We start from the raw sequence: 25,619 nt of genomic DNA on the forward strand, positions 1-25,619 counted from the left end.
AAGTATATGTGAGTGACATATTGTTGATCAGAAATGATGTAGAATTTTTCTGGAAAGCATAAAGAAGTGTTTGAAAGGAGTTCTTTAAAAGAAATACCTCAGTAAAGCTACTTACATATTGAGCATCAAGATCTATTGAGATAGATCAAGACGCTTGATAAGATTTTCAATGAGTACATACCTTGACAAGATTTTGAAGTAGTTCAAAATGGAACAATCAAAGAAAGAGTTCTTGCCTGTGTTGCAAAGGTATGAAATTGAGTAAGACTCAAATCCCGACCACGGCAGAAAATAGAAAGAGGATGAAAGTCATTCCCTGTGCTTCAGTCATAGGTTCTATAAAAGTATGCCATGCTATGGACCAGACCTATTGTATACTCTGCCCTGGTTTGTCAAGGGAGTACAATAGTGATCTAAGAGTAGATCACTGGACAGCGGTCAAGAATATCCTTAGTGAGGACTAAGGAAATATTTCTCGATTATGGAGATGATAAAAGAGCCCGTCGTAAAGAGTTACATCGGTGCAAGCTTTTACACTGATCCAGATGAATCTAAATCTCTATCTGGATACATATTGAAAGTGGGAGCAATTAGCTAGAGTAGCTCTGTGCAGAGCATTGTAGACATAAAATATTTGCAAAAATACATACGGCTCTGAATGTGACAGACTCGTTGACTAAACTTCTCTCACTAGCAAAACATGATCATACCTTAGTACTCTTTGGGTGTTAATCACATAGTGATGTGCACTAGATTATTGACTCTAGTAAACCCTTTTGGGTGTTGATCACATGACGATGTGAACTATGGGTGTTAATCACATACAGATGTGAATATTGGTGTTAAATCACATGGTGATGTGAACTAGATTATTGACTCTAGTGCAAGTGGGAGACTGAAGGAAACATGCCCTAGAGACAATAATAAAGTTATTATTTATTTCCTTATATCATGATAAATGTTTATTATTCATGCTAGAATTATATTAACCAGAAACATGATACATGTGTGAATACATAGACAAACTGAGTGTCACTAGTATGCCGCTACTTGACTAGCTCGTTAATCAAAGATGGTTATGTTTCCTAGCCATGGACAAAGAGTTGTCATTTGATTAACGAGATTACATCATTAGAAGAATGATGTGAGTGACTTGACCCATTCCGTTAGCTTAGCACTTGATCGTTTAGTATGTTTCTATTGCTTTCTTCATGATTTATACATGTTCCTATAACTATGAGATTATGCAACTCCCGTTTACCGGAGGAACACTTTGTGTGCTACCAAATGTCACAACGTAACTGGGTGATCATAAAGGTGCTCTACAGGTGTCTCCGAAGGTACTTGTTGGGTTGGCGTATTTTGAGATTAGGATTTGTCACTCCGACTGTCGGAGAGGTATCTCTGGCCCACACGGTAATGCACATCACTATAAGCCTTGCAAGCATTGTAACTAATGAGTTAGTTGCAGGATGATGTATTACGGAACAAGTAAAGAGACTTGTCGGTAACAAGATTGAACTAGGTATTGGATATCGATGATCAAATCTCGGGCAAGTAACATACCGATGACAAAGGGAACAACGTATGTAGTTATGCGGTTTGACCGATAAAAGATCTTCGTAGAATATGTAGGAGCCAATATGAGCATCCAGGTTCCACTATTGGTTATTGACCAGAAACGTGTCTCGGTCATGTCTACATAGTTCTCGAACCCATAGGGTCCGCACGCTTAAGGTTTCGATGACAGTTATATTATGAGTTTATGTGTTTTGATGTACCGAAGAAGTTAGGAGTCCCGGATGAGATCGGGGACATGACGAGGAGTCTCGAAATGGTCGAGACGTAAAGATCGATATATTGGACGACTATATTCGAACTTCGGAAAGGTTCCGAGTGATTCGGGTATTTTTCGGAGTACCGGAGAGTTACGGGAATTCGCCGGGGAGTATATGGGCCTTATTGGTCCATACGGGAATAGAGGAGAGAGGCCGAAAGGAAGGAGGCGCGTAGCCCCCCTCTGGTCCGAATTGGACAAGGGGTGCAGCCCCCTTTTCCTTACTCCTCTCCCCCTCTTTCCTTCTCTCCTACTTCAACAAGGGAAGGGGGAGTCCTACTCCCGGCGGGAGTAGGACTCCCCCCTTGGCGCGCCTCCTCCTGGCCGGCCGCCCCCTCCCCCTTGATCCTTTATATACGGGGGCAGGGAGGCACCTCTACACACAACAATTGATCCTTGGATCTCTTAGCCGTGTGCGGTGCCCCCCCTCCACCATAGTCCTCCTCGATAATATTGTAGCGGTGCTTAGGCGAAGCCCTGCAACGGTAGAACATCAAGATCGTCACCACGCCGTTGTGCTGACGGAACTCTCCCTCGACACTCGGCTGGATCGGAGTTCGAGGGACGTCATCGAGCTGAACGTGTGCTAGAACTCGGAGGTGTCGTAGTTTCGGTGCTTGATCGGTCGGGTCGTGAAGACGTACGACTACATCAGCCGCGTTGTTCTAACGCTTCCGCTTTCGGTCTACGAGGGTACATGGACACATTCTCCCCGCTCGTTGCTATGCATCACCATGATCTTGCGTGTGCGTAGGATTTTTTTGAAATTACTACGTTCCCCAACAGTTTCATGTCCATTTCAAAATGCGGTCAAAACGGCGGGCATAACCATAGTTAGTGATTGAATCTTGGAAAAAACTTTTGGTGTTTCCCTAATGAAATAGACACTTTTGTATCTAGAAATTATTTTTGGAAAAAATAAATAATAAATTATGAGGCAGCTACAGTTCAAATATGACCCGCTTCCAATTGAATCGGCGGAAATTTGTCTTTTTCACCAAAGGTGGATCAAAAATTTTGCACCCAACCATTTGGTCAATTGTGCATTAAATATGGCCTATTATTTTAGAAAAAATATTTGGTCCAAATTTGCAACAATTATTTGGTAGGTTCTTCACAAAAAACCTCATTTTGGGCACTCAAAAAATGAAAAACGGTTTTTTCGTCCAAAGAAAAGGAAAACTTCCTTAGGCAACATTGTTTTCCAATCCAATATGCATCCTTGTGCACAATATGAGATCATTTGAACAAACTATGCCATGAATGTGGGCATAAGGTTGATCATTTGGCTTGAAAGTCATTGATCTTTACACATGATAGCTCGTTTCTGAGAACACTTTTTAAAAAGAATTGTCGTATTATAAGTTTATTATTTTTCCTAGGATCTTGGCCACATATAATGACACAATGCGAAAGTTTCCCAAATTTTTAGTTTTTTTTGAATTTTTCATGCCCGTTTTAAAATGCGGTCAAAACGGCGGGCATGACGGTTTCTAGCTAGTGCTTGAATCTTGGAAAACTTTTGGTGTTTCCCTAATGAAATAGACACTTTTATACCTAGAAATTATTTTTGAAAATAAATAAATAATAAACTATGAGGCAGCTACAGTTCAAATATGACCCGCTTCCAATTGAATCGGCGGAAATTTGTCTTTTTCACCAGAGGTGGATCAAAACTTTTGACATCCAACCAGTTGGTCAATTATGCATTAAATATGACATATTATTTTATAAAAATTATTTGGTCCAATTTTGCAACAATTATTTGGTAGGTTCTTCAAAAAAAACTCATTTTGGGCACTCAAAAAATGAAAAATGGTTTTTTCGTCCAAATAAAAGGAAAAATTTCTTAGGAAACATTGTTTGCCAATCCAATATGCACCCTTGTGCACAATATGAGATCATTTGAATAAACTATGCCATGAATGTGGGCATAATGTTGATCATTTGGCTTGAAAGCCATTGATCTCCACACATGATAGCTCGTTTTTGAGAATATTTTTTTTAAATAATTGTCGTATTATAAGTTTATTATTTTCTTGGAAACTTGGCCACATATAATGACACAATGCAAAGGTTTCCCAATTTTTTGATTTTTTTTTAATTTTTCATGCCTGTTTTAAAATGCGATCAAAACGGCGAGCATGACCGTTTCTAGCTAGTGATTGAATCTTGGAAAACTTTTGGTGTTTCCCTAATGAAATAGACACTTTTGTATCTAGAAATGATTTTAAAAATAAATAAATAATAAACTATGAGGCAGCTACAGTTCAAATATGACCCGCTTCCAACTAAATCGGCGGAAATTTGTCTTTTTCACCAGAGGTGGATCAAAAATTTTGACACCCAACCATTTGATCAATTATGCATTAAATATGGCCTAGTATTTTAGAAAATTTGTTTGCTACAATTTTTCAACAAATATATGGTAGGTCCTTCACAAAAAGACTTATTTTGGGCACTTGAAACAATGGAAAATGAATTTTCTGTCCAAAAAAAATAAAAACTTCTTTAGAAAACATTGTTTGCCATTCCAAGATGCATCCTCGTGCACGATATGAGATTATTGGATGTGAAAAAAATTAAATACATGCTATAGTCTATACCTATACACCTACGTATACTAATTTGTGACTCCCTAGAAATTACCACGTTAATTATAATTTATGAGCCGTTAATCTTGTGGGGCCGAGTTATAATGATGTAGATCAATCCTGCAAAGTCCCACATTAATAAAAAAACTACAATTTACGTTACTATTGCGCCAAAACAGAAGAACCAACCAACTAAAACCGCTCCTAACTCTCTCACGTACGACTATGACTCAATCTCTCACGTCTCACATGTCCCCTTTTTCTTTTCTTGAATCAACGTTATTTTTCTTGCTCAATCTTGCATGTCTCTCTCTCTCACGTACGAACATGACCCCATCTCTCACTTCTCATCTGTCCTTTTTTTTTCCTGAATCAACCTGTGTACGTATCTCTGACGTCTCTTTTTGCTCTTTTTTCCTGGCTCTATATATGTACATCTCTCTCAGGTCTCTCCCTTCTCTATTCAGTCAATCCAAAAATAAAAGCAGTAAGCATAAAATTATTATGGTGTAGATCTTTAGTTTAATCCCCCCCTCAAAAAAAGTTTTAAATGTACTCCCTCCGTCCGAAAATACTTGTCCTCAAAATGGATAAAAAGAGATGTATCTAGAACTAAAATACAACTAGATATACCCCCTTTTATCTAGTTTGATGACAAGTATTTACGGACGGAGCGAGTACGTCGCAATTCCCAGGCGCTAATTGTTTTGGCTTGAAAAACATATAAGCACGTACAAATAAACTTGAAGAGGTCGATTGATTCCTGAGTTGGCTGTGAGCACATCAATTGTACATCGCAATTTGCCGGCCAGTCGTTTTAGCTTAGAGAACAAACATGCACGTACAAATTAACCTGAAAATTTGATTGATTCCCATGTTGTCTAAACACATACTCCCTCCGTTCTAAAATAGATGACTCAACTTTGTACTAACTTTAGTACAAAGTTGGGTCATCTATTTTGGAACGGAGGGAGTATGTGTGTACGAGAAGAAACAACCTGCTGGATCGATCAATGTGGAAGGTAGATCGAGTCACCGGCAGGAAGCACGTATGAAAACTCACGCGGAGCACAAAATTGGATCGGAACGAAGCGTGTATTTTCTCCATTTTTTACCAAGTTTACATAAATCTATATCAGCATCTACAGTATTCTAGATGTGATATCACCTTGCTCAAAAGATAATGTTATTTATTAATGATAATTTATGACGTGAATTCTGATATATTAGAATTCAATATTCCCATCTTTAGCAATAACACATGAATCTTACATCCCCTCCCACATGTCAAATCACTGGAAAAAATAGCGCGCTATAGCGTCGCTAATAGCACGCTATAGCATATTGAGAATTGCCTCGCTAAATATATTGACGTACAATGTCTCGTTAATAGCATGCTATAGCGCGATATAGCGCGCTAATAGTATATTTTGAGCTCGACGCTATTTTACTGTAGCGTGCTATTTTTTTCATTGTGTCAAATGAGACAGGGCAAATATTGATCTACTTTGCTGCAGGTCTCGGGTGTAACTTTGGAAAAGTCAGAGCAAATAAAGTGTTTGTAGCATGAAGGATTATGGTCGTTGATCTACTTTGTTATTTGTCTTATTTATTTACTCCTCACATGTCTACCTTGATAATTTTCCTAGAATGTAATCAGATTTGTCTTTCTGATAATTGCAACTATGTTCATCATATGTTGATTCATGTTATTCTCAAACTTCAAGTGAGATGGGTGAGATTGTTATTCTTTGAAAAGGAGGTTGTACCCTTGGCACCTGCATTGATTGACAGACATAGCCATTTTATTGTGGTAGGTCAATTAAATGGATGATATGTTATTAATCAAATACTCCCTCTGTTCCGAATTACTTGTCTTAGATTTGTCTAGATACGGATGTATCTAGCACTAAAATGAGTCTAGATACATCCGTATCTAGACAAATTCAAGACAAGTAATTCGGAACGGAGGGAGTACTTCATAATTTCCCATGTTCAGTGGAAAGTAAAAACGATAAAAGATATGTGCATCCATCTGATCGACTGTTTTCTTCCATTTCTAGACTACAACAGCTATGGCACATTGAGAAACAGTATAACGAGGCTAGCTAGAAGCCTCCACGGCGATTTGACAGTCTCAGTCGTCGGATACTCAAACCTACGATGCATATCAAAGTTGGTCGTCCCAGGTCGCCCGCGCACGTCGCACACCGTCTCACGTGCCGCTGCTCTGAGGAACGACCTGTTTTTCCTCTCCTTAATCGGACCGCTGAAGGCCCACTTCTTTCCGGTTGGATGCTAACAGCCCACGTCGTACACTCCAGCCGAACAGTTTCTCTGTTCCTCTGTGCCGCTGTTCCTTCCCCCTTGATGCGACGGCGTTCCTTCCCCCTTGATTCATCGGCGTTCTGCCGTGGGCAAGCTTGTGCTGCACGATGGCATCCGCGACGGTCCGGTCCACCCGTCCTCTACTCTTCCTTGGTAGTCCCTTCCTTGCTGTTTTTCATTTCCTGTCTTGCAGCGTTCGTCCATGGCGGCCGACCGCTCCATCGGTGTCCTTCCTTGGTTTTCCTCTGTTTCATTCGGGATTGTCTGAGGGGTTCATGTTCGAGATGACCAGGTGCGGATGGGATGGCAAAGTTTCCAAGAGGCCTTCATACAGATTCTAATTCCAGGTAAAATATTCTTTGTGTTCTACCGACTGAGATGTCTTCTGATGAAAAAGTTTTGATGGTGTGAGGTGGAGACGTGAATTTAGTGCAAGAGGCATAAAGTTCTTTCATCGGCGGCGTCGCATGGATGGGAGGATTGATGCCCCCATATTTTTCGCTTCCACCTCCATGTGAATAACCTGTCTTTGCTTATCAAAATCAATACCTGGCCGTGGTTTTGCTGCTCGTGAGTAGCTTTACAGCTGCCCGACAACACATCCTTTCCATCCCTTATTTTTGGATGTTCATGTGCTGATATTTTCTAGGTCTCCGTTCGAGAGAAGAGTCTACAAGAGCCCATCCAGAGGCACCAACGTTGATTTCTGTGTTGACATCTCTGCTTTGTTTATGACTGAATTTTATCAAGAGTTAGTTCTGTAGGTTATGATATGAAGGTTCTTTCTATCTGCTAATTGCTGCCAACTCCTGCATACCCACAATCTTCGATCCTTCATAGGAAGAGATGAAAAATATGCGTTGGGATACCTTATGCGCATTTTCTCTATTTATAGCATACTAGCATATATAATACAACCATAGGTGTTTCTTGTTCCAACAATTCTTATTCCTTGGTAGGGAAGACTACCACAACATTGAAACTATCATGAAAGGATTAAGAGGTTTTGTTGAATCCAGTTTGACATATGGAGTAGGAGTAAGCCACACTTTTAACTTATTGTTTGTTCAGTTTTATGTTGCTTTTCTAAGTGATCAGCCTCGATGCACTTCAATTTTCTTTTGGTAACTCCATGGATTATCTTCCTGTTACCTCTGTATAGACATATCTTATATCCGCAAGGCAATTCTTGTTTTTTTTATTCTGATATTTGAAACATTTTAGCTGCTAAAGATTACCAACTTTTTACTTTCATCAGTTTAGCTACAACAAGAAAAACATAGTTGTTGCTTCATGGGGAACATGCGAGAGAAGGATGTGGAGGCGACGGCTCTGGACTTCTCGATGTCCAGATCGAGAAAACAACGATTGGACCGCCGGCTTCAGTAGCTTTTTAGTGATACTCAAGGCGTTGGCACATTGTCGTGAAATCCACTGGTATGGATGCCACACTCTTTGATCCCCTTTCCTAGGTTTTTTGCATGCCACATTAATTGAAGGAAATATGCCCTAGAGGCAATAATAAAGTTATTATTTATTTCCTTATAATCATGATAAATGTTTATTATTCATGCTAAAATTGTATTTACCGGAAACATAATACATGTGTGAATACATAGACAAACATAGTGTCACTAGTATGCCTCTACTTGACTAGCTCGTTAATCAAAGATGGTTATGTTTCCGAACCATGAACAAAGAGTTGTTATTTGATTAACGAGGTCACATCATTAGTAGAATGATCTGATTGACATGACCCATTCCATTAGCTTAGCACCCGATCGTTTAGTATGTTGCTATTGCTTTCTTCATAACTTATACATGTTCCTATGACTATGAGATTATGCAACTCCCGTTTACCGGAGGAACACTTTGGGTACTACCAAACGTCACAACGTAACTGGGTGATTATAAAGGAGTACTACAGGTGTCTCCAATGGTCGATGTTGGGTTGGCGTATTTCGAGATTAGGATTTGTCACTCCGATTGTCGGAGAGGTATCTCTGGGCCCTCTCGGTAATACACATCACATAAGCCTTGCAAGCATTACAACTAATATGTTAGTTGTGAGATGATGTATTACGGAACGAGTAAAGAGACTTGCCAGTAACGAGATTGAACTAGGTATTGGATACCGACGATCGAATCTCGGGCAAGTAACATACCGATGACAAAGGGAACAACGTATGTTGTTATGCGGTCTGACCGATAAAGATCTTCGTAGAATATGTAGGAGCCAATATGGGCATCCAGGTCCCGCTATTGGTTATTGACCGGAGACGTGTCTCGGTCATGTCTACATTGTTCTCGAACCCGTAGGGTCCGCACGCTTAAGGTTACGATGACAGTTATATTATGAGTTTATGCATTTTGATGTACCGAAGGTTGTTCGGAGTCCCGGATGTGATCACGGACATGACGAGGAGTCTCGAAATGGTCGAGACATAAAGATTGATATATTGGAAGTCTATGTTTGGACATCGGAAGTGTTCCGGGTGAAATCGGGATTTTACCGGGTTACCGGGAGGTTACCGGAACCCCCCGGGAGCCATATGGGCCATCATGGGCCTTAGTGGAAAGGAGAAAGGGGCAGCCCAAGGGGGCTGCGCGCCTCCCCCCTTCCCCTAGTCCTATTAGGACTAGGAGAGGTGGCCGGCCACCCCTCTCCCTCTTTCCCCCTTGGGAATCCTAGTTGGAATAGGATTGGAGGGGAGTCCTACTCCCGGTAGGAGTAGGACTCCTCCTGCGCCACCTCCTCCTGGCCGGCGCCTCCTCCCCCCTTGGCTCCTTTATATACGGAGGCAGGGGCACCTCTAAACACACAAGTTGACACAAGTTGATCCACGTGATCGATTCCTTAGCCGTGTGCGGTGCCCCCTGCCACCATATTCCTCGATAATACTGTAGCGGAGTTTAGGCGAAGCCCTGCTGCTGTAGTTCATCAAGATCGTCACCACGCCGTCGTGCTGACGAAACTCTTCCCCGACACTTTGCTGGATCGGAGTCCGGGGATCGTCATCGAGCTGAACGTGTGCTCGAACTCGGAGGTGCCGTAGTTTCGGTGCTTGATCGGTTGGATCGTGAAGACGTACGACTACTTCCTCTACGTCGTGTCATCGCTTCCGCAGTCGGTCTGCGTTGGGTACGTAGACAACACTCTCCTCTCGTTGCTATGCATCACATGATCCTGTGTGCGCGTAGGAAATTTTTTGAAATTACTACGAAACCCAACAGTGGTATCAGAGCCTAGGTTATTGATGTTGATGTTATATGCACGAGTAGAACACAAGTAAGTTGTGGACGATACAAGTCATACTGCCTACCAGCATGTCATACTTTGGTTCGGCGGTATTGTTGGACGAGACGACCCGGACCAACCTTACGCGTACGCTTACGCGAGACCGGTTCCCTCGACGTGCTTTGCACAGAGATGGCTTGCGGGCGACTGCCTCTCCAACTTTAGTTGAACCAAGTATGGCTACGCCCGGTCCTTGCGAAGGTTAAAACGGAGTCTATTTGACAAACTATCGTTGTGGTTTTGATGCGTAGGTGAGATTGGTTCTTACTTAAGCCCGTAGCAGCCACGTAAAACATGCAACAACAAAGTAGAGGACGTCTAACTTGTTTTTGCAGGGCATGTTGTGATGTGATATGGTCAAGGCATGATGCTGAATTTTATTGTATGAGATGATCATGTTTTGTAACCGAGTTATCGGCAACTGGCTGGAGCCATATGGTTGTCGCTTTATTGTATGCAATGCAATCGCGATGTAATGCTTTACTTTATTACTAAACGGTAGTGATAGTCGTGGAAGCATAAGATTGGCGAGACGACAACGATGCTACGATGGAGATCAAGGTGTCGCGCCGGTGACGATGGTGATCATGACGGTGCTTCGGAGATGGAGATCACAAGCACAAGATGATGATGGCCATATCATATCACTTATATTGATTGCATGTGATGTTTATCTTTTTATGCATCTTATCTTGCTTTGATTGACGGTAGCATTATAAGATGATCTCTCACTAAATTATCAAGAAGTGTTCTCCCTGAGTATGCACCGTTGCCAAAGTTCGTCGTGCCCAGACACCACGTGATGATCGGGTGTGATAAGCTCTACGTCCATCTACAACGGGTGCAAGCCAGTTTTGCACACGCAGAATACTCAGGTTAAACTTGACGAGCCTAGCATATGCAGATATGGCCTCGGAACACGGAGACCGAAAGGTCGAGCGTGAATCATATAGTAGATATGATCAACATAACGATGTTCACCATTGAAAACTACTCCATCTCACGTGATGATCGGTTATGGTTTAGTTGATTTGGATCACGTGATCACTTAGAGGATTAGAGGGATGTCTATCTAAGTGGGAGTTCTTTAGTAATATGATTAATTGAACTTAAAATTTATCATGAACTTAGTCCCTGATAGTATCTTGCTTGTTTATGTTGATTGTAGATAGATGGCTCGTGCTGTTGTTCCGTTAAATTTTAATGCGTTCCTTGAGAAAGCAAAGTTGAAAGATGATGGTAGCAATTACACGGACTGGGTCCGTAACTTGAGGATTATCCTCATTGCTGCACAGAAGAATTACGTCCTGGAAGCACCGCTGGGTGCCAGGCCTGCTGCTGGAGCAACGCCAGATGTTATGAACGTCTGGCAGAGCAAAGCTGATGACTACTCAATAGTTCAGTGTGCCATGCTTTACGGCTTAGAATCGGGACTTCAACGACGTTTTGAACGTCATGGAGCATATGAGATGTTCCAGGAGTTGAAGTTAATATTTCAAGCAAATGCCCGGATTGAGAGATATGAAGTCTCCAATAAGTTCTATAGCTGCAAGATGGAGGAGAACAGTTCTGTCAGTGAGCATATACTCAAAATGTCTGGGTATAATAATCACTTGATTCAATTGGGAGTTAATCTTCCGGATGATTGCGTCATCGACAGAATTCTCCAATCACTGCCACCAAGCTACAAGAGCTTCGTGATGAACTATAATATGCAAGGGATGAACAAGACTATTCCCGAGCTCTTCGCAATGCTGAAAGCTGCGGAGGTAGAAATCAAAAAGGAGCATCAAGTGTTGATGGTTAACAAAACCACTAGTTTCAAGAAAAAGGGCAAAGGAAAGAAGAAAGGGAACTTCAAGAAGAACAGCAAGCCAGTTGCTGCTCAAGAGAAGAAACCTAAATCTGGACCTAAGCCTGAAACTGAGTGCTTCTACTGCAAGCAGACTGGTCACTGGAAGCGGAACTGCCCCAAGTATTTGGCGGATAAGAAGGATGGCAAGGTGAACAAAGGTATATATGATATACATGTTATTGATGTGTACCTTACTAGAGCTCGCAGTAGCACCTGGGTATTTGATACTGGTTCTGTTGCTAATATTTGCAACTCGAAACAGGGACTACAGAATAAGCGGGCACTGGCAAAGGACGAGGTGACGATGCGCGTGGGAAACGGTTCCAAAGTCGATGTGATCGCGGTCGGCACGCTACCTCTACATCTACCTTCGGGATTAATATTAGACCTAAATAATTGTTATTTGGTGCCAGCGTTGAGCATGAACATTATATCTGGATCTTGTTTAATGCGAGACGGTTATTCATTTAAATCAGAGAATAATGGTTGTTCTATTTATATGAGTAATATCTTTTATGGTCATGCACCCTTGAAGAGTGGTCTATTCTTACTAAATCTCGATAGTAGTAATACACATATTCATAATGTTGAAACCAAAAGATGCAGAGTTGATAATGAAAGTGCAACTTATTTGTGGCACTGTCGTTTAGGTCATATCGGTGTAAAACGCATGAAGAAACTCCATACTAATGGACTTTTGGAACCACTTGATTATGAATCACTTGGTACTTGCGAACCGTGCCTCATGGGCAAGATGACTAAAACACCGTTCTCCGGTACTATGGAGAGAGCAACAGATTTGTTGGAAATCATACATACCGATGTATGTGGCCCGATGAATATTGAGGCTCGTGGCGGATATCGTTATTTTCTCACCTTCACAGATGATTTAAGCAGATATGGGTATATTTACTTAATGAAACATAAGTCTGAAACATTTGAAAAGTTCAAAGAATTTCAGAGTGAAGTTGAAAATCATCGTAACAAGAAAATAAAGTTTCTACGATCTGATCGTGGAGGAGAATATTTGAGTTACGAGTTTGGTGTACATTTGAAAAACTGTGGAATAGTTTCGCAACTCACGCCACCCGGAACACCACAGCGTAATGGTGTGTCCGAACGTCGTAATCGTACTTTACTAGATATGGTGCGATCTATGATGTCTCTTACAGATTTACCGCTATCATTTTGGGGTTATGCTTTAGAGACGGCCGCATTCACGTTAAATAGGGCACCATCAAAATCCGTTGAGACGACGCCTTATGAACTATGGTTTGGCAAGAAACCAAAGTTGTCGTTTCTTAAAGTTTGGGGCTGCGATGCTTATGTGAAAAAGCTTCAACCTGATAAGCTCGAACCCAAATCGGAGAAATGTGTATTCATAGGATACCCAAAGGAAACTGTTGGGTACACCTTCTATCACAGATCCGAAGGCAAAACATTCGTTGCTAAGAATGGATCATTTCTAGAGAAGGAGTTTCTCTCGAAAGAAGTGAGTGGGAGGAAAGTAGAACTTGACGAGGTAACTGTACCTGCTCCCTTACTGGAGAGTAGTTCATCACAGAAAACTGTTTCAGTGACACCTACACCGGTTAGTGAGGAAGCCAATGATAATGATCATGAAACTTCAGATCAAGATACTACTGAACCACGTAGATCAACCAGAGTAAGATCCGCGCCAGAGTGGTACGGAAATCCTGTTCTGGAAGTCATGCTACTAGATCATGATGAACCTACGAACTATGAAGAAGCGATGGTGAGCCCAGATTCCGCAAAGTGGCTTGAAGCCATGAAATCTGAGATGGGATCCATGTATGAGAACAAAGTATGGACTTTGGTTGACTTGCCCGATGATCGGCAAGCAATTGAGAATAAATGGATCTTTAAGAAGAAGACTGACGCTGATGGTAATGTTACTGTCTACAAAGCTCGACTTGTCGCAAAAGGTTTTCGACAAGTTCAAGGAATTGACTACGATGAGACCTTCTCACCCGTAGCGATGCTTAAGTCCGTCCGAATCATGTTAGCAATTGCCGCATTTTATGATTATGAAATTTGGCAAATGGATGTCAAAACTGCATTCCTGAATGGATTCCTGGAAGAAGAGTTGTATATGATGCAACCAGAAGGTTTTGTCGATCCAAAGGAAGCTAACAAAGTGTGCAAGCTCCAGCGATCCATTTATGGACTGGTGCAAGCCTCTCGGAGTTGGAATAAACGTTTTGATAGTGTGATCAAAGCATTTGGTTTTATACAGACTTTCGGAGAAGCCTGTATTTACAAGAAAGTGAGTGGGAGCTCTGTAGCATTTCTGATATTATATGTGGATGACATATTACTGATTGGAAATGATATAGAATTTCTGGATAGCATAAAGGGATACTTGAATAAAAGTTTTTCAATGAAAGACCTCGGTGAAGCTGCTTACATATTAGGCATTAAGATCTATAGAGATAGATCAAGACGCTTAATTGGACTTTCACAAAGCACATACCTTGACAAAATTTTGAAGAAGTTCAAAATGGATCAAGCAAAGAAAGGGTTCTTGCCTGTGTTACAAGGTGTGAAATTGAGTAAGACTCAATGCCCGACCACTGCAGAAGATAGAGAGAATATGAAAGATGTTCCCTATGCATCAGCCATAGGCTCTATCATGTATGCAATGCTGTGTACCAGACCTGATGTGTGCCTTGCTATAAGTTTAGCAGGGAGGTACCAAAGTAATCCAGGAATGGATCACTGGACAGCGGTCAAGAACATCCTGAAATACCTGAAAAGGACTAAGGATATGTTTCTCGTATATGGAAGTGACAAAGAGCTCATCGTAAAAGGTTACGTTGATGCAAGCTTTGACACTGATCCGGACGATTCTAAATCGCAAACCGGATACGTGTTTACATTAAACGGTGGAGCTGTCAGTTGGTGCAGTTCTAAACAAAGCGTTGTAGCGGGATCTACATGTGAAGCGGAATACATAGCTGCTTCGGAAGCAGCAAATGAAGGAGTCTGGATGAAGGAGTTCATATCCGATCTAGGTGTCATACCTAGTGCATCGGGTCCAATGAAAATCTTTTGTGACAATACTGGTGCAATTGCCTTGGCAAAGGAATCCAGATTTCACAAAAGGACCAAACACATCAAGAGACGCTTCAACTCCATCCGGGATCTAGTCCAGGTGGGAGACATAGAGATTTGCAAGATACATACGGATCTGAATGTTGCAGACCCGTTGACTAAGCCTCTTCCACGAGCAAAACATGATCAGCACCAAGGCTCCATGGGTGTTAGAATCATTACAGTGTAATCTAGATTATTGACTCTAGTGCAAGTGGGAGACTGAAGGAAATATGCCCTAGAGGCAATAATAAAGTTATTATTTATTTCCTTATAATCATGATAAATGTTTATTATTCATGCTAAAATTGTATTTACCGGAAACATAATACATGTGTGAATACATAGACAAACATAGTGTCACTAGTATGCCTCTACTTGACTAGCTCGTTAATCAAAGATGGTTATGTTTCCTAACCATGAACAAAGAGTTGTTATTTGATTAACGAGGTCACATCATTAGTAGAATGATCTGATTGACATGACCCATTCCATTAGCTTAGCACCCGATCGTTTAGTATGTTGCTATTGCTTTCTTCATGACTTATACATGTTCCTATGACTATGAGATTATGCAACTCCCGTTTACCGGAGGAACACTTTGGGTACTACCAAACGTCACAACGTAACTGGGTGATTATAAAGGAGTACTACAGGTGTCTCCAATGGTCGATGTTGGGTTGGCGTATTTCGAGATTAGGATTTGTCACTCCGATTGTCGGAGAGGTATCTCTGGGCCCTCTCGGTAATACACATCACATAAGCCTTGCAAGCATTACAACTAATATGTTAGTTGTGAGATGATGTATTACGGAACGAGTAAAGAGACTTGCCAGTAACGAGATTGAACTAGGTATTGGATACCGACGATCGAATCTCGGGCAAGTAACATACCGATGACAAAGGGAACAACGTATGTTGTTATGCGGTCTGACCGATAAAGATCTTCGTAGAATATGTAGGAGCCAATATGGGCATCCAGGTCCCGCTATTGGTTATTGACCGGAGACGTGTCTCGGTCATGTCTACATTGTTCTCGAACCCGTAGGGTCCGCACGCTTAAGGTTACGATGACAGTTATATTATGAGTTTATGCATTTTGATGTACCGAAGGTTGTTCGGAGTCCCGGATGTGATCACGGACATGACGAGGAGTCTCGAAATGGTCGAGACATAAAGATTGATATATTGGAAGCCTATGTTTGGACATCGGAAGTGTTCCGGGTGAAATCGGGATTTTACCGGGTTACCGGGAGGTTACCGGAACCCCCCGGGAGCCATATGGGCCATCATGGGCCTTAGTGGAAAGGAGAAAGGGGCAGCCCAAGGGGGCTGCGCGCCTCCCCCCTTCCCCTAGTCCTATTAGGACTAGGAGAGGTGGCCGGCCACCCCTCTCCCTCTTTCCCCCTTGGGAATCCTAGTTGGAATAGGATTGGAGGGGGAGTCCTACTCCCGGTAGGAGTAGGACTCCTCCTGCGCCACCTCCTCCTGGCCGGCGCCTCCTCCCCCCTTGGCTCCTTTATATACGGAGGCAGGGGCACCTCTAAACACACAAGTTGACACAAGTTGATCCACGTGATCGATTCCTTAGCCGTGTGCGGTGCCCCCTGCCACCATATTCCTCGATAATACTGTAGCGGAGTTTAGGCGAAGCCCTGCTGCTGTAGTTCATCAAGATCGTCACCACGCCGTCGTGCTGACGAAACTCTTCCCCGACACTTTGCTGGATCGGAGTCCGGGGATCGTCATCGAGCTGAACGTGTGCTCGAACTCGGAGGTGCCGTAGTTTCGGTGCTTGATCGGTTGGATCGTGAAGACGTACGACTACTTCCTCTACGTCGTGTCATCGCTTCCGCAGTCGGTCTGCGTTGGGTACGTAGACAACACTCTCCTCTCGTTGCTATGCATCACATGATCCTGTGTGCGCGTAGGAAATTTTTTGAAATTACTACGAAACCCAACATTAATCCCCTTTCACAAGGATCAATTGGTTGCATGTGAAGCGGATGAACTGCATATATTAGCCTTTATTCTCTGTTCATTATTTTGCTGATGGTCATATTGTTTGTCCTCATTGTTTTCTGATCATGTGCTTTTGAAACTAACATTTATGTTTTAACATCTAAACCCGGAAAGTATGGTCATGTCAATTGCTACTTTGGTACTGTGTACCGACATCTTCAATGGCAAATTAATCCTATAAATATTGTTCCATGTATTCCCAATTGTTGTCAGTACATGCCTTTGACACTAGAATGTGAGCGTCTTGTGCTTACAAGATGTTCATATGAAGCATCCCTGAATTCTTGGTTACTAATTATCTAAATAATTGTGTTTTGTAGTGAACTGAAAAAAGATAAATGTCTTCTGCTTTGGACTTCACCGACAAAAGAATCATTCAATGCACACAATTCAATTGACTGTTATATGAGACTTTTCGTTAGTCTAGCTGTATGTGCAAGAGATAATGTAATTATTATTTCCTGATTTATTTATTCATAAGATGCACGTAATTGTGTGCATTATGTATGATATGTTTTTTCATTGGAACTTCATTATATTGAGCTGAATTATCGACAAATCTGGTCAAATTACCATTTTACAATAATCAACATACTTGCAGCCTTTTGGTTTTTGATCATGTGTTCAGGTACAAGAATTGGACCACATCCATCTTTTGTTGCTGAAAAAGAATTATAAGCTCATAAAACAGGAGAACTATCTTCACATTATCATTTTCAAGTCATGTTAATCACTCTGCCTACAAAAAACTCCAAATTGTTCTCGGCGCAAATATGAGTTCTTCTATATGTCCACAATGTATTAAATTAACTGGTTTTCAACTTTCATATGTGAATGATGTAATATGAACTATCCAAAAGTTATGAAATGTTTTTACAATCACAAAATTCAACCATTTCTATTATTCATTTCTCAAAGATGGACGGATGTGGCAACGCACACCTTCCTGTTCTAGTTGGCCTTATGGGAGAGCAACTAATGTGATCGCTATTTATACCGATGCTGCCATCTAACTTTTTTGGTGCTAATTTTTGCGTTTAAACAACAAATAAGTAACTGTTGTATAGTTATTGTAACGGAAGTGTCAAACTATATGGATGGTAAACGAGGTACAAAAGGAAAAGGAATTTCACAATAGTATATGAAAAGTATTTGTGTAATTCCATTAAAATACTTTGCGGCACACAAATTGCATGGTATTAACATTGTACCTGAGAACATGGTTTTTATTTGCTTTATCTTCCCATTATGATTCCATAGTGGCCCTATAAGGATGAAAGTGGTTAATCCCTCGAGTTCAAACATAATAATTTAACCAGAATATTAGTCAAACACTAACCCGTGCAACTGCACGGGTTCACGACTAGTACCTATTAATGTGAAAAAGTAGAAGAAAAACAAAAATGAAAACACAATTTGTTGTTCTTTATTCTCATTGGTGGAACTAGCTCTGACCCGGATCAATGACGTGGCGGCCATCCATCCATCCATCCACCCCCTGCCCACCATCTATCCCCCTGCCCTCGTCTCCCACCCACCCACCACGATCCCTTCCCTCCCCTCGCCCTCCCGCATCGCGCCGCCATCCACCTCGTCTCCCCGATCCAGATGGAGATCCAAAGCCCTAGCCCACTCTCCCCTGCTCCGCCTCCATGTCCATGGCGACGGACGCCTCCCCCCTCCGGCGCGCAAGAGCCCGGGGCCTCAGCCGGCGGCAGAACCCCCTGAAGACAGCGTCCCGCCGCTGCCGGCGGGGTATATCTTCATGTGCAGCGGCGAGACCAAGCCCGAGTGCTTCAGTTACAGGGTGCTGGGTCTGCCGCGGGGGAAGCTGGACGCCGTCTCCCCGATCAGGCGTGGCGCTGTGCTCTTCCTCTACGACTTCCACGCCAAGTACCTCTACGGGCCCTACCACGCCAAGACGGTGCGCGCGCTGCTGGCGGTGCTCGGCGAGGACGACCGCCGAGAGGGGATGCGCAGGATGCCCAAGCGCGTCGCCAAGGCCTTCCGCGACGGCACCCGAGGTATATCCCGGCTTTATCGATTTTAGATGTGTGCTTGTTCCCGCGAGTTAAGATGGATCTAGCGTTGTACGCAGATGCAGAGGCAGCTTTACTTTCTGCAGTATCTCCTACCATGTTTTGTTCTATGCAGTATGTCTTGGTTGGTCAAAAGCTACTAAAACGTTTGCTGTTCTGTCGACGGAGGGCTGAGTCACAGCAAAGGCTTGCCGATTATTGCTTACAACGCCAAGTTGCAATTAGCTGGGATGTGTAGCGTGGCTAGCTTGTGTTGATTGGTTTTGAGATAAAATTGGAAAATGATTGTGTGTCAGTACAACAAACGTGATGATATTATTTTTGAATATCAAACGTGCTGATGGGAGTGTCCTTCCATACGTGATTCTGATTTGCACTTCTCGGTCAGAGGCATCTCCAGTACGTGACACACTTTGGATGTGCAAACGAATATGTGTGTGTTTCACATATTACGTGAGCAAATTTTGTTAGTTCTCGGCTATATAATTAGGATCCACAGCTTGTTTGCCTCGCTTTGCTAGGCTGTTTGGGAATGTATGTCACAGATAGGCGTAGTTTTCTTTTTTGAACAGGTACATGGCCGTGTAGGAATTGGACTCAACTCATTGCTCCATCATCTCAGTAAATTCTTTAGAGAAGAGAAACATCACCTGTCCATCTGTGTGCAGCTGTTTTTCTCTGCTCCAGAATTCCTAAGATTTTTCTCGTCTTCCAAACTAGAGTGGTCCAACATATAACTATATTGCTTTAGAGTTCAATTCAGAAGGAGATTGATCATACCCAAATCAGACACACCAGGAGTCTGTCTCACGTGTTGCTGCATTGTTTTGATTGTAGGGAACCAGGCTCTCAAAACCAAGTCAAACTCCGACAGCAAGTCATTGGTCGAGATAAGGGGGCGGACGATGCAAGCGAAGCGGCGAATCATCAGATACCAGGTGAATAAGAAGGTATGCAGAGATCAAGTCTGGGTCCAGTTATTATCAGGATACAACATAGAAACTTACACTACAAGTAGTAGTCTAAATCAAAGAACTCACCCTGTTTATCTGATCTTTGCAGCTGCTAGATTTGAGTGGTATCGTCACTGTATTCTTCTGTGGTATTGTGATGTCACATTACACCTGGCATAACATGACAGAGAGAGTTACAACAAAGTAACCTTAGTTCTTAGTCTGTGTTATTTCAATATAAGCAATCTTATGTTCAGTCAAAAACTGTTGCAGGTGCTACTACGAGTAGTGCTTGTAATTTAGTTTTGCTCTACCAATCGTCAATTAATTCCCTGGTTACTACTATGTAGGGGATGTTACTGTTCAGTGAAAAACCTGCATTGCAAGATATACTACAGTGCAGGTCCTTGTGGTACTATGGGATTTATTAGCTGTTTGGAGATGTACTCATATTGTGCCATGTATTTTATTAGCTATATGATTACACATGTCAGTTTTATTATCAAAATCTGAACTGTAGTAGCTATGTATTTTATTAGCTATTGGTTCTTTCTTTCTTCAGGGCTATGAGTTGATGGGCACGCTGCTGTTTTTGCTCTGCTTGATAATTCTTTTACTGTCCGGTCTGCTCTGCTCTGCATAGTTTCCAGTTGCTTATAAAACGATAAAACAGTGGTGATGTGAGGTCCGACAATGGTTTGTGATTTTGGTTTCATCCCCAATCTCTCCAGCTAGCTTCTTCTTCACATCATATCATATTTGCACCTGCTACTGCATCATGGATTGGATGGTCACCTACTAGCTAAGTAGCTTAGCTTGTATTGCCATTGAATTAGTCAATACTGTTTCACTTTGCTTGTTTCTTGTACTAGGTCTGTCAGTTACAGCATAAACAAACAAATTGCTTAGCTTTCAACTATGAATACATAGCTAGCTGAACCTGTTCTTTCTTTCTTTCTTTCTTCAGAGCTATGAATTATATCGGTCAAGCTGCTATTTTGCAGTGCTCGATGATACTATTGCTGCTTGTATACTGATACATGTGGTGATATTTACCTAAACTGAAGTTGTGAATGTACCATTATTTTCCTGCTGCTACTTATCCCTGGCTCACCTGCTCTAGTTGGTTTCAATTGACATTTGTCTCATTCAGCACTCTTGACTATAAATGTGTTGTTTTAATCCTGATGATGATGTTGTAGTATAAGGTGGACACCATATTCCTGTTTAAATCCAAAAGGAATAAAGCAATCATGTTTGTTCCCTGTTATAGTTTCTGGATTTATTTTGCATATGCAGCACATCATCTTGAATAACGTGATGTGCCAATGTGGAGTTACTTAATTTGCCTTTTCATGTATCTGTTCAACCTACCATCTGTATGTATATCCTTAGGGTATGCATGATGCCTCTGCTCTGTATTAGATCAGTATGTTGATGTTAGTAGGCATATATCCATGTGTGAGCAGTGCATAGTGCAGTTGGCCATATTCTAGCTCATATGGAACTTCCTGTGATATTATTGGTGCAGTCCTGTTCTGTTTCATTGATTGCTTTTATTTTGTTCCTAACCATTCTGTTCTATAACATGTAGATGCTGGCATTTGTTCATGTCGCAAGCTCCAGGATGAAAAGTGAAGAAGCATTTAGTTCTAGCTCATTGGAGCTAGTTATACTTTTATAGATAGTTATATTTTGATATTTGGCTGTGTTCTTGGTGGTTGTAAACCTGATGTGAAGTATGTTCGATTATAAACGTGGTGTGAACTATGTTTGATTGTAATGTACCATATTTGGTTGTTTGATCTGTTTGAAGTATTACTTCTATTTTTAGTATGTTTTGATTTAAATATTTGTTTTTATTTACTAGAAAATTGAAATCTGAAGAATATGACCCTCACCATTGGGATAAAATTGAAATCTGAAGAATATGACCCTCACCATTGGGACCCACTCAATTGGGACCCATCTAACTACTGGATCTGTCTTTAAAAAAACATAATTGTTGAGCCAAAAAGGCCATAAGGCCATGACCCAGAAAATAAAAAGGCCGAATAGTTGTGCTAGGCCCATGTAGCTTTTAAAAATCGTCATGAAAAATATATATAAATGGGCTGAATTAATGAGATCGGCCCATATAAACATCGAATTGGACCGGGCTGATTCTTATCCATGCTAGTTTGCCACGCTGGATCCTACGTGGCCTGGGGAGGCTGCTAGTGACCAAAAAATTGGTCAAAAGAACCAACGACCTTTTACATATCACAAAGAAGGTCATGAATTTCAGTTTACGACCGTCAGCTTTTGACCATAGGGACATGCTCTAATGCATATAAATTGGTTGAAAATTCAAATCTGTGTCCTTGGTTGCATGCTTAAATAGGTCCCATGCCAGAAATGAGAATGAATGTCAAACATCCAGCCACCATCACTCGGCCGCAAACAATGAGATACCTGGTATTTAAATTCTAGTAAATACAAAACTCGTCTGAAATTCATGAAACTTGGCATGCTATCATGGAGCGGCATCAACATGCCATGGTAATTTTTTTGTCCCATTTTGGGCAGGTTTGGGGATATGCTTCTCATAAACCAGAGCTTCTCACAACAAGCCTGATGGTTTCGGTAGGGAACGTCTCACCTTTGGGGACGAAACAATATCCGTTGCCTCTTATTGCTTTCAAAAAATTTGTAGTGTCAACATAGAACAACACGAGTGTTGTGTCAATTTTTGGGATTTTTCGAGGTTTGTTTGGACATTTTTATTCATTAACTGAGTTTTCTATGCATTCATGTGCATAATTCAAATTTGAACTACAGGCACATGCTCTAATGCATATAAATTGGTTGAAAATTCAAATCTGTGTCCTTGGTTGCATGCTTAGGTCCCATGCAGGAAATGGGAACAAATGTCAGACACTCTGCACCGTCACTCGGCTGCAGACATTGAGATTTCTTGTTTTTAAATTCTAATAAATCCAAAACTCGTCTGAAATTCATGAAAATTGGCATGCTATCATGGAGCAGCATCAACATACCGTGGTTATTTTTTTTGTCCCATTTGGGGCAGGTTTGGGGATATGCTTCTCACAAACCAAAGCTTATCACAACAAGCCTGATGGTTTTGGTAGGTAACGTCCTACCTTTGGGGACGAAATGATATCCGCTGCCTCTTATTGCTTTCAAAATTTTTCTAGTGTCAATAGAGAACAACATGAGTGTTGTGTCAATTTTTGGGATTTTTGGGGGTTCATTTGGACATTTTTATGCATTAATTGAGTTTTCAATGCATTTATGTGCATAATTCAAATTTGAACTAAATGCACATGCTCCAGTGCATATAAATTGGTTGGAAAATTAAATTTGTGTCCTTGGGTGCATGCTTAGGCCCCATGCAAGAAATGAGAATGAATTTCAAACACCAGGGCAACGTTGATTGCCGGCAAAACATTAAGATACTTTGTTTTTTAATTCTAGTAAATCCAGAACAAATGCGAAATTCATGAAACTTGTCATGCTATCATGGAATGGCGCCCGACATGTTGTGGTGTTTTTGTTGTCCATTTTGAGAGAAGGCGCACTCGAATAACAGCCAACAAAGGCATTTTGAAACAAATAACTGCCACTTTAATATCTCAAACGTTTGTATAATTCAAATCGTGTGCGTTCTATTAACCATTTACGTGACACCACGTGTCTTGGTTTTAATGGCTATAGGAGGTGCCATGCGGACAGCTGTTTGACTGAATGGGAGGCGTGTGAGCGCAGTCCGGTGCGCATGCTGACTGAGAGGCTCACCGCGAAGCGTGCGAGCTGTTGAAAGCAGGATTTGTGCATCTCTTCACCGCAAACGGTTCAGATTGATTACGGTATGCAAATTAAAGCCAGACTTCAACGCTAAGCCACGAGACACTACGATTTGTCAAAATATGCGGCTAAAAGTCACTAGCAATATCTAATTTTTGCAACTAAAATCACTACCACTATCTAATTCATGCGCATGTTCGCTATGCACTCACCGTATGGGGCATGCTAGTAGCTGTGTGAAATGACGGTAGGTGTGCCAGCCATCCGCCGCGCAGGCTCGCCGGGAGGCGAGCCAGCCCTTTGACCGCCGCCCACCTCGCTCCGTGAAATGATGGTATAGGAATGCCAGAAGTCCGCCGTGCAGGCTCACTAGGAAGCGAGACAGCCTTTGACCGCCACCCGCCTCGCTCCCACTGGTCTGTATTAATGGCGCGCCGAGCGGTCGCACCCCCATCCTCGCCACACACACAATCCTCTCTCTTCGTCCGCATCCTCGACGCCGCTCTCAGTCCTCAAAGTGCACCGGAGCACGACGTGAATATGGAGATAGAGGTTTCCGTCGCCGCCGACGAGGTGGAGAACGAGGCTGCCAAGAAGCGGAGGCGGGTCGAGAAAGAACCGCAAGCGACTCCAGCAAGCCTAGACTTCATCAGCAACCTCCCTGATGATATGTTGAGAGTCATCATATCCCTCCTCCCAATCAAATATGGGGCGAGGACAGCCGCCCTTTCCCGGCGGTGGCGCCCCCTATGGCTCCTCACCCCTGTCGACCTCCTCGACGCCCACGAGCTCTGCCATGGCTATCACAAAAGCTTGGATGCGTTCTCCCAGATCCTCGGCAGTCACCATGGCCCAATCAGAGGCCTTATCACGGGCAAGTTCCACTCCAATGGCAAGGACCAAGCCAATCTTGACGAGTGGTTCCGATCCCCCGCCATAGATCAGCTCGAGAAGCTCAATTTTAATGATGGGCATATGCGCTCGCTGCCAACGTCCGCGCTGTGCTTCGCGCCCACGCTGTGATGACCCACAAGCGTAGGGGATCTATCGTAGTCTTTTCGATAAGTAAGAGTGTTGAACCCAACGAGGAGCAGAAGGAAATGATAAGCGATTTTCAGTAAGATTTTCTCTGCAAGCACTGAAATAGTAGGTGATAGATAGTTTTGTGATAAGATAAATAGTAACGAGCAAAAAGTAAATAAAGTAAATAAAGTGCAGCAAGGTGGCCCAATCCTTTATGTAGCAAAGGATAAGCCTGGACAAATGTAACACCCACGATGCGGCTATATCTCCCACGTGTCGAAGCATGACTTAGAGGCATAACCGCATAGTGGTTTTGTCGCAAGAAGGGTCATCTTCACACAATCCCATGTAATGAACAAGAATGGGATAAAGAGAGTTGGCTTACAATCGCCACTTCACACAATACATAATTAAGATCATACATCATTCAAATACACTCATAGACCGGCTACGGTCAAATTCAAATGAAAAGAAGACAACCCCAAATGCTAGATCCCCGATCGTCCCGACTGGGCTCCTCTACTGATCATCTGGAAATGATACATAGTAACGACCAAGGGCCTCATCAAACTCCCACTTCAGCTCAGTTGCGCCATCTGCGCTGGTATCCTCGGCACCTACATCTGTTTTGGTAGAATCTGTGAGTCACGAGGACTCAGCAATCTCACACCCGCGAGATTAAGACTATTTAAGCTCATAGGTAGGAAAAAGGGGTAATATGGTGGAGCTGCAGCAAACACTAAGCATAT

At 42.2% G+C, this 25,619-nt stretch overlaps 1 protein-coding gene across 1 annotated transcript in view; it reads left to right on the plus strand.

Moving 5' to 3' along the window:
* LOC123077570 (uncharacterized) overlaps window positions 1–21,876 on the plus strand; it is a 128,528-nt gene extending 106,652 nt beyond the window's left edge. Inside the window, exons 3-6 of the mRNA XM_044499862.1 lie at window positions 18,497–19,072; window positions 19,925–20,037; window positions 20,150–20,244; window positions 21,635–21,876. Of these exons, the coding sequence (XP_044355797.1) occupies window positions 18,497–19,072; window positions 19,925–20,037; window positions 20,150–20,244; window positions 21,635–21,671 (821 nt within the window). The 3' untranslated portion in view covers window positions 21,672–21,876. The remainder of the gene's footprint in view (window positions 1–18,496; window positions 19,073–19,924; window positions 20,038–20,149; window positions 20,245–21,634) is intronic.
* The last annotated feature ends 3,743 nt before the right edge of the window (window positions 21,877–25,619 follow it).

Source organism: Triticum aestivum, chromosome 1B, assembly GCF_018294505.1.
Source record: "Triticum aestivum cultivar Chinese Spring chromosome 1B, IWGSC CS RefSeq v2.1, whole genome shotgun sequence".
Lineage (NCBI taxonomy): Eukaryota > Viridiplantae > Streptophyta > Magnoliopsida > Poales > Poaceae > Triticum > Triticum aestivum.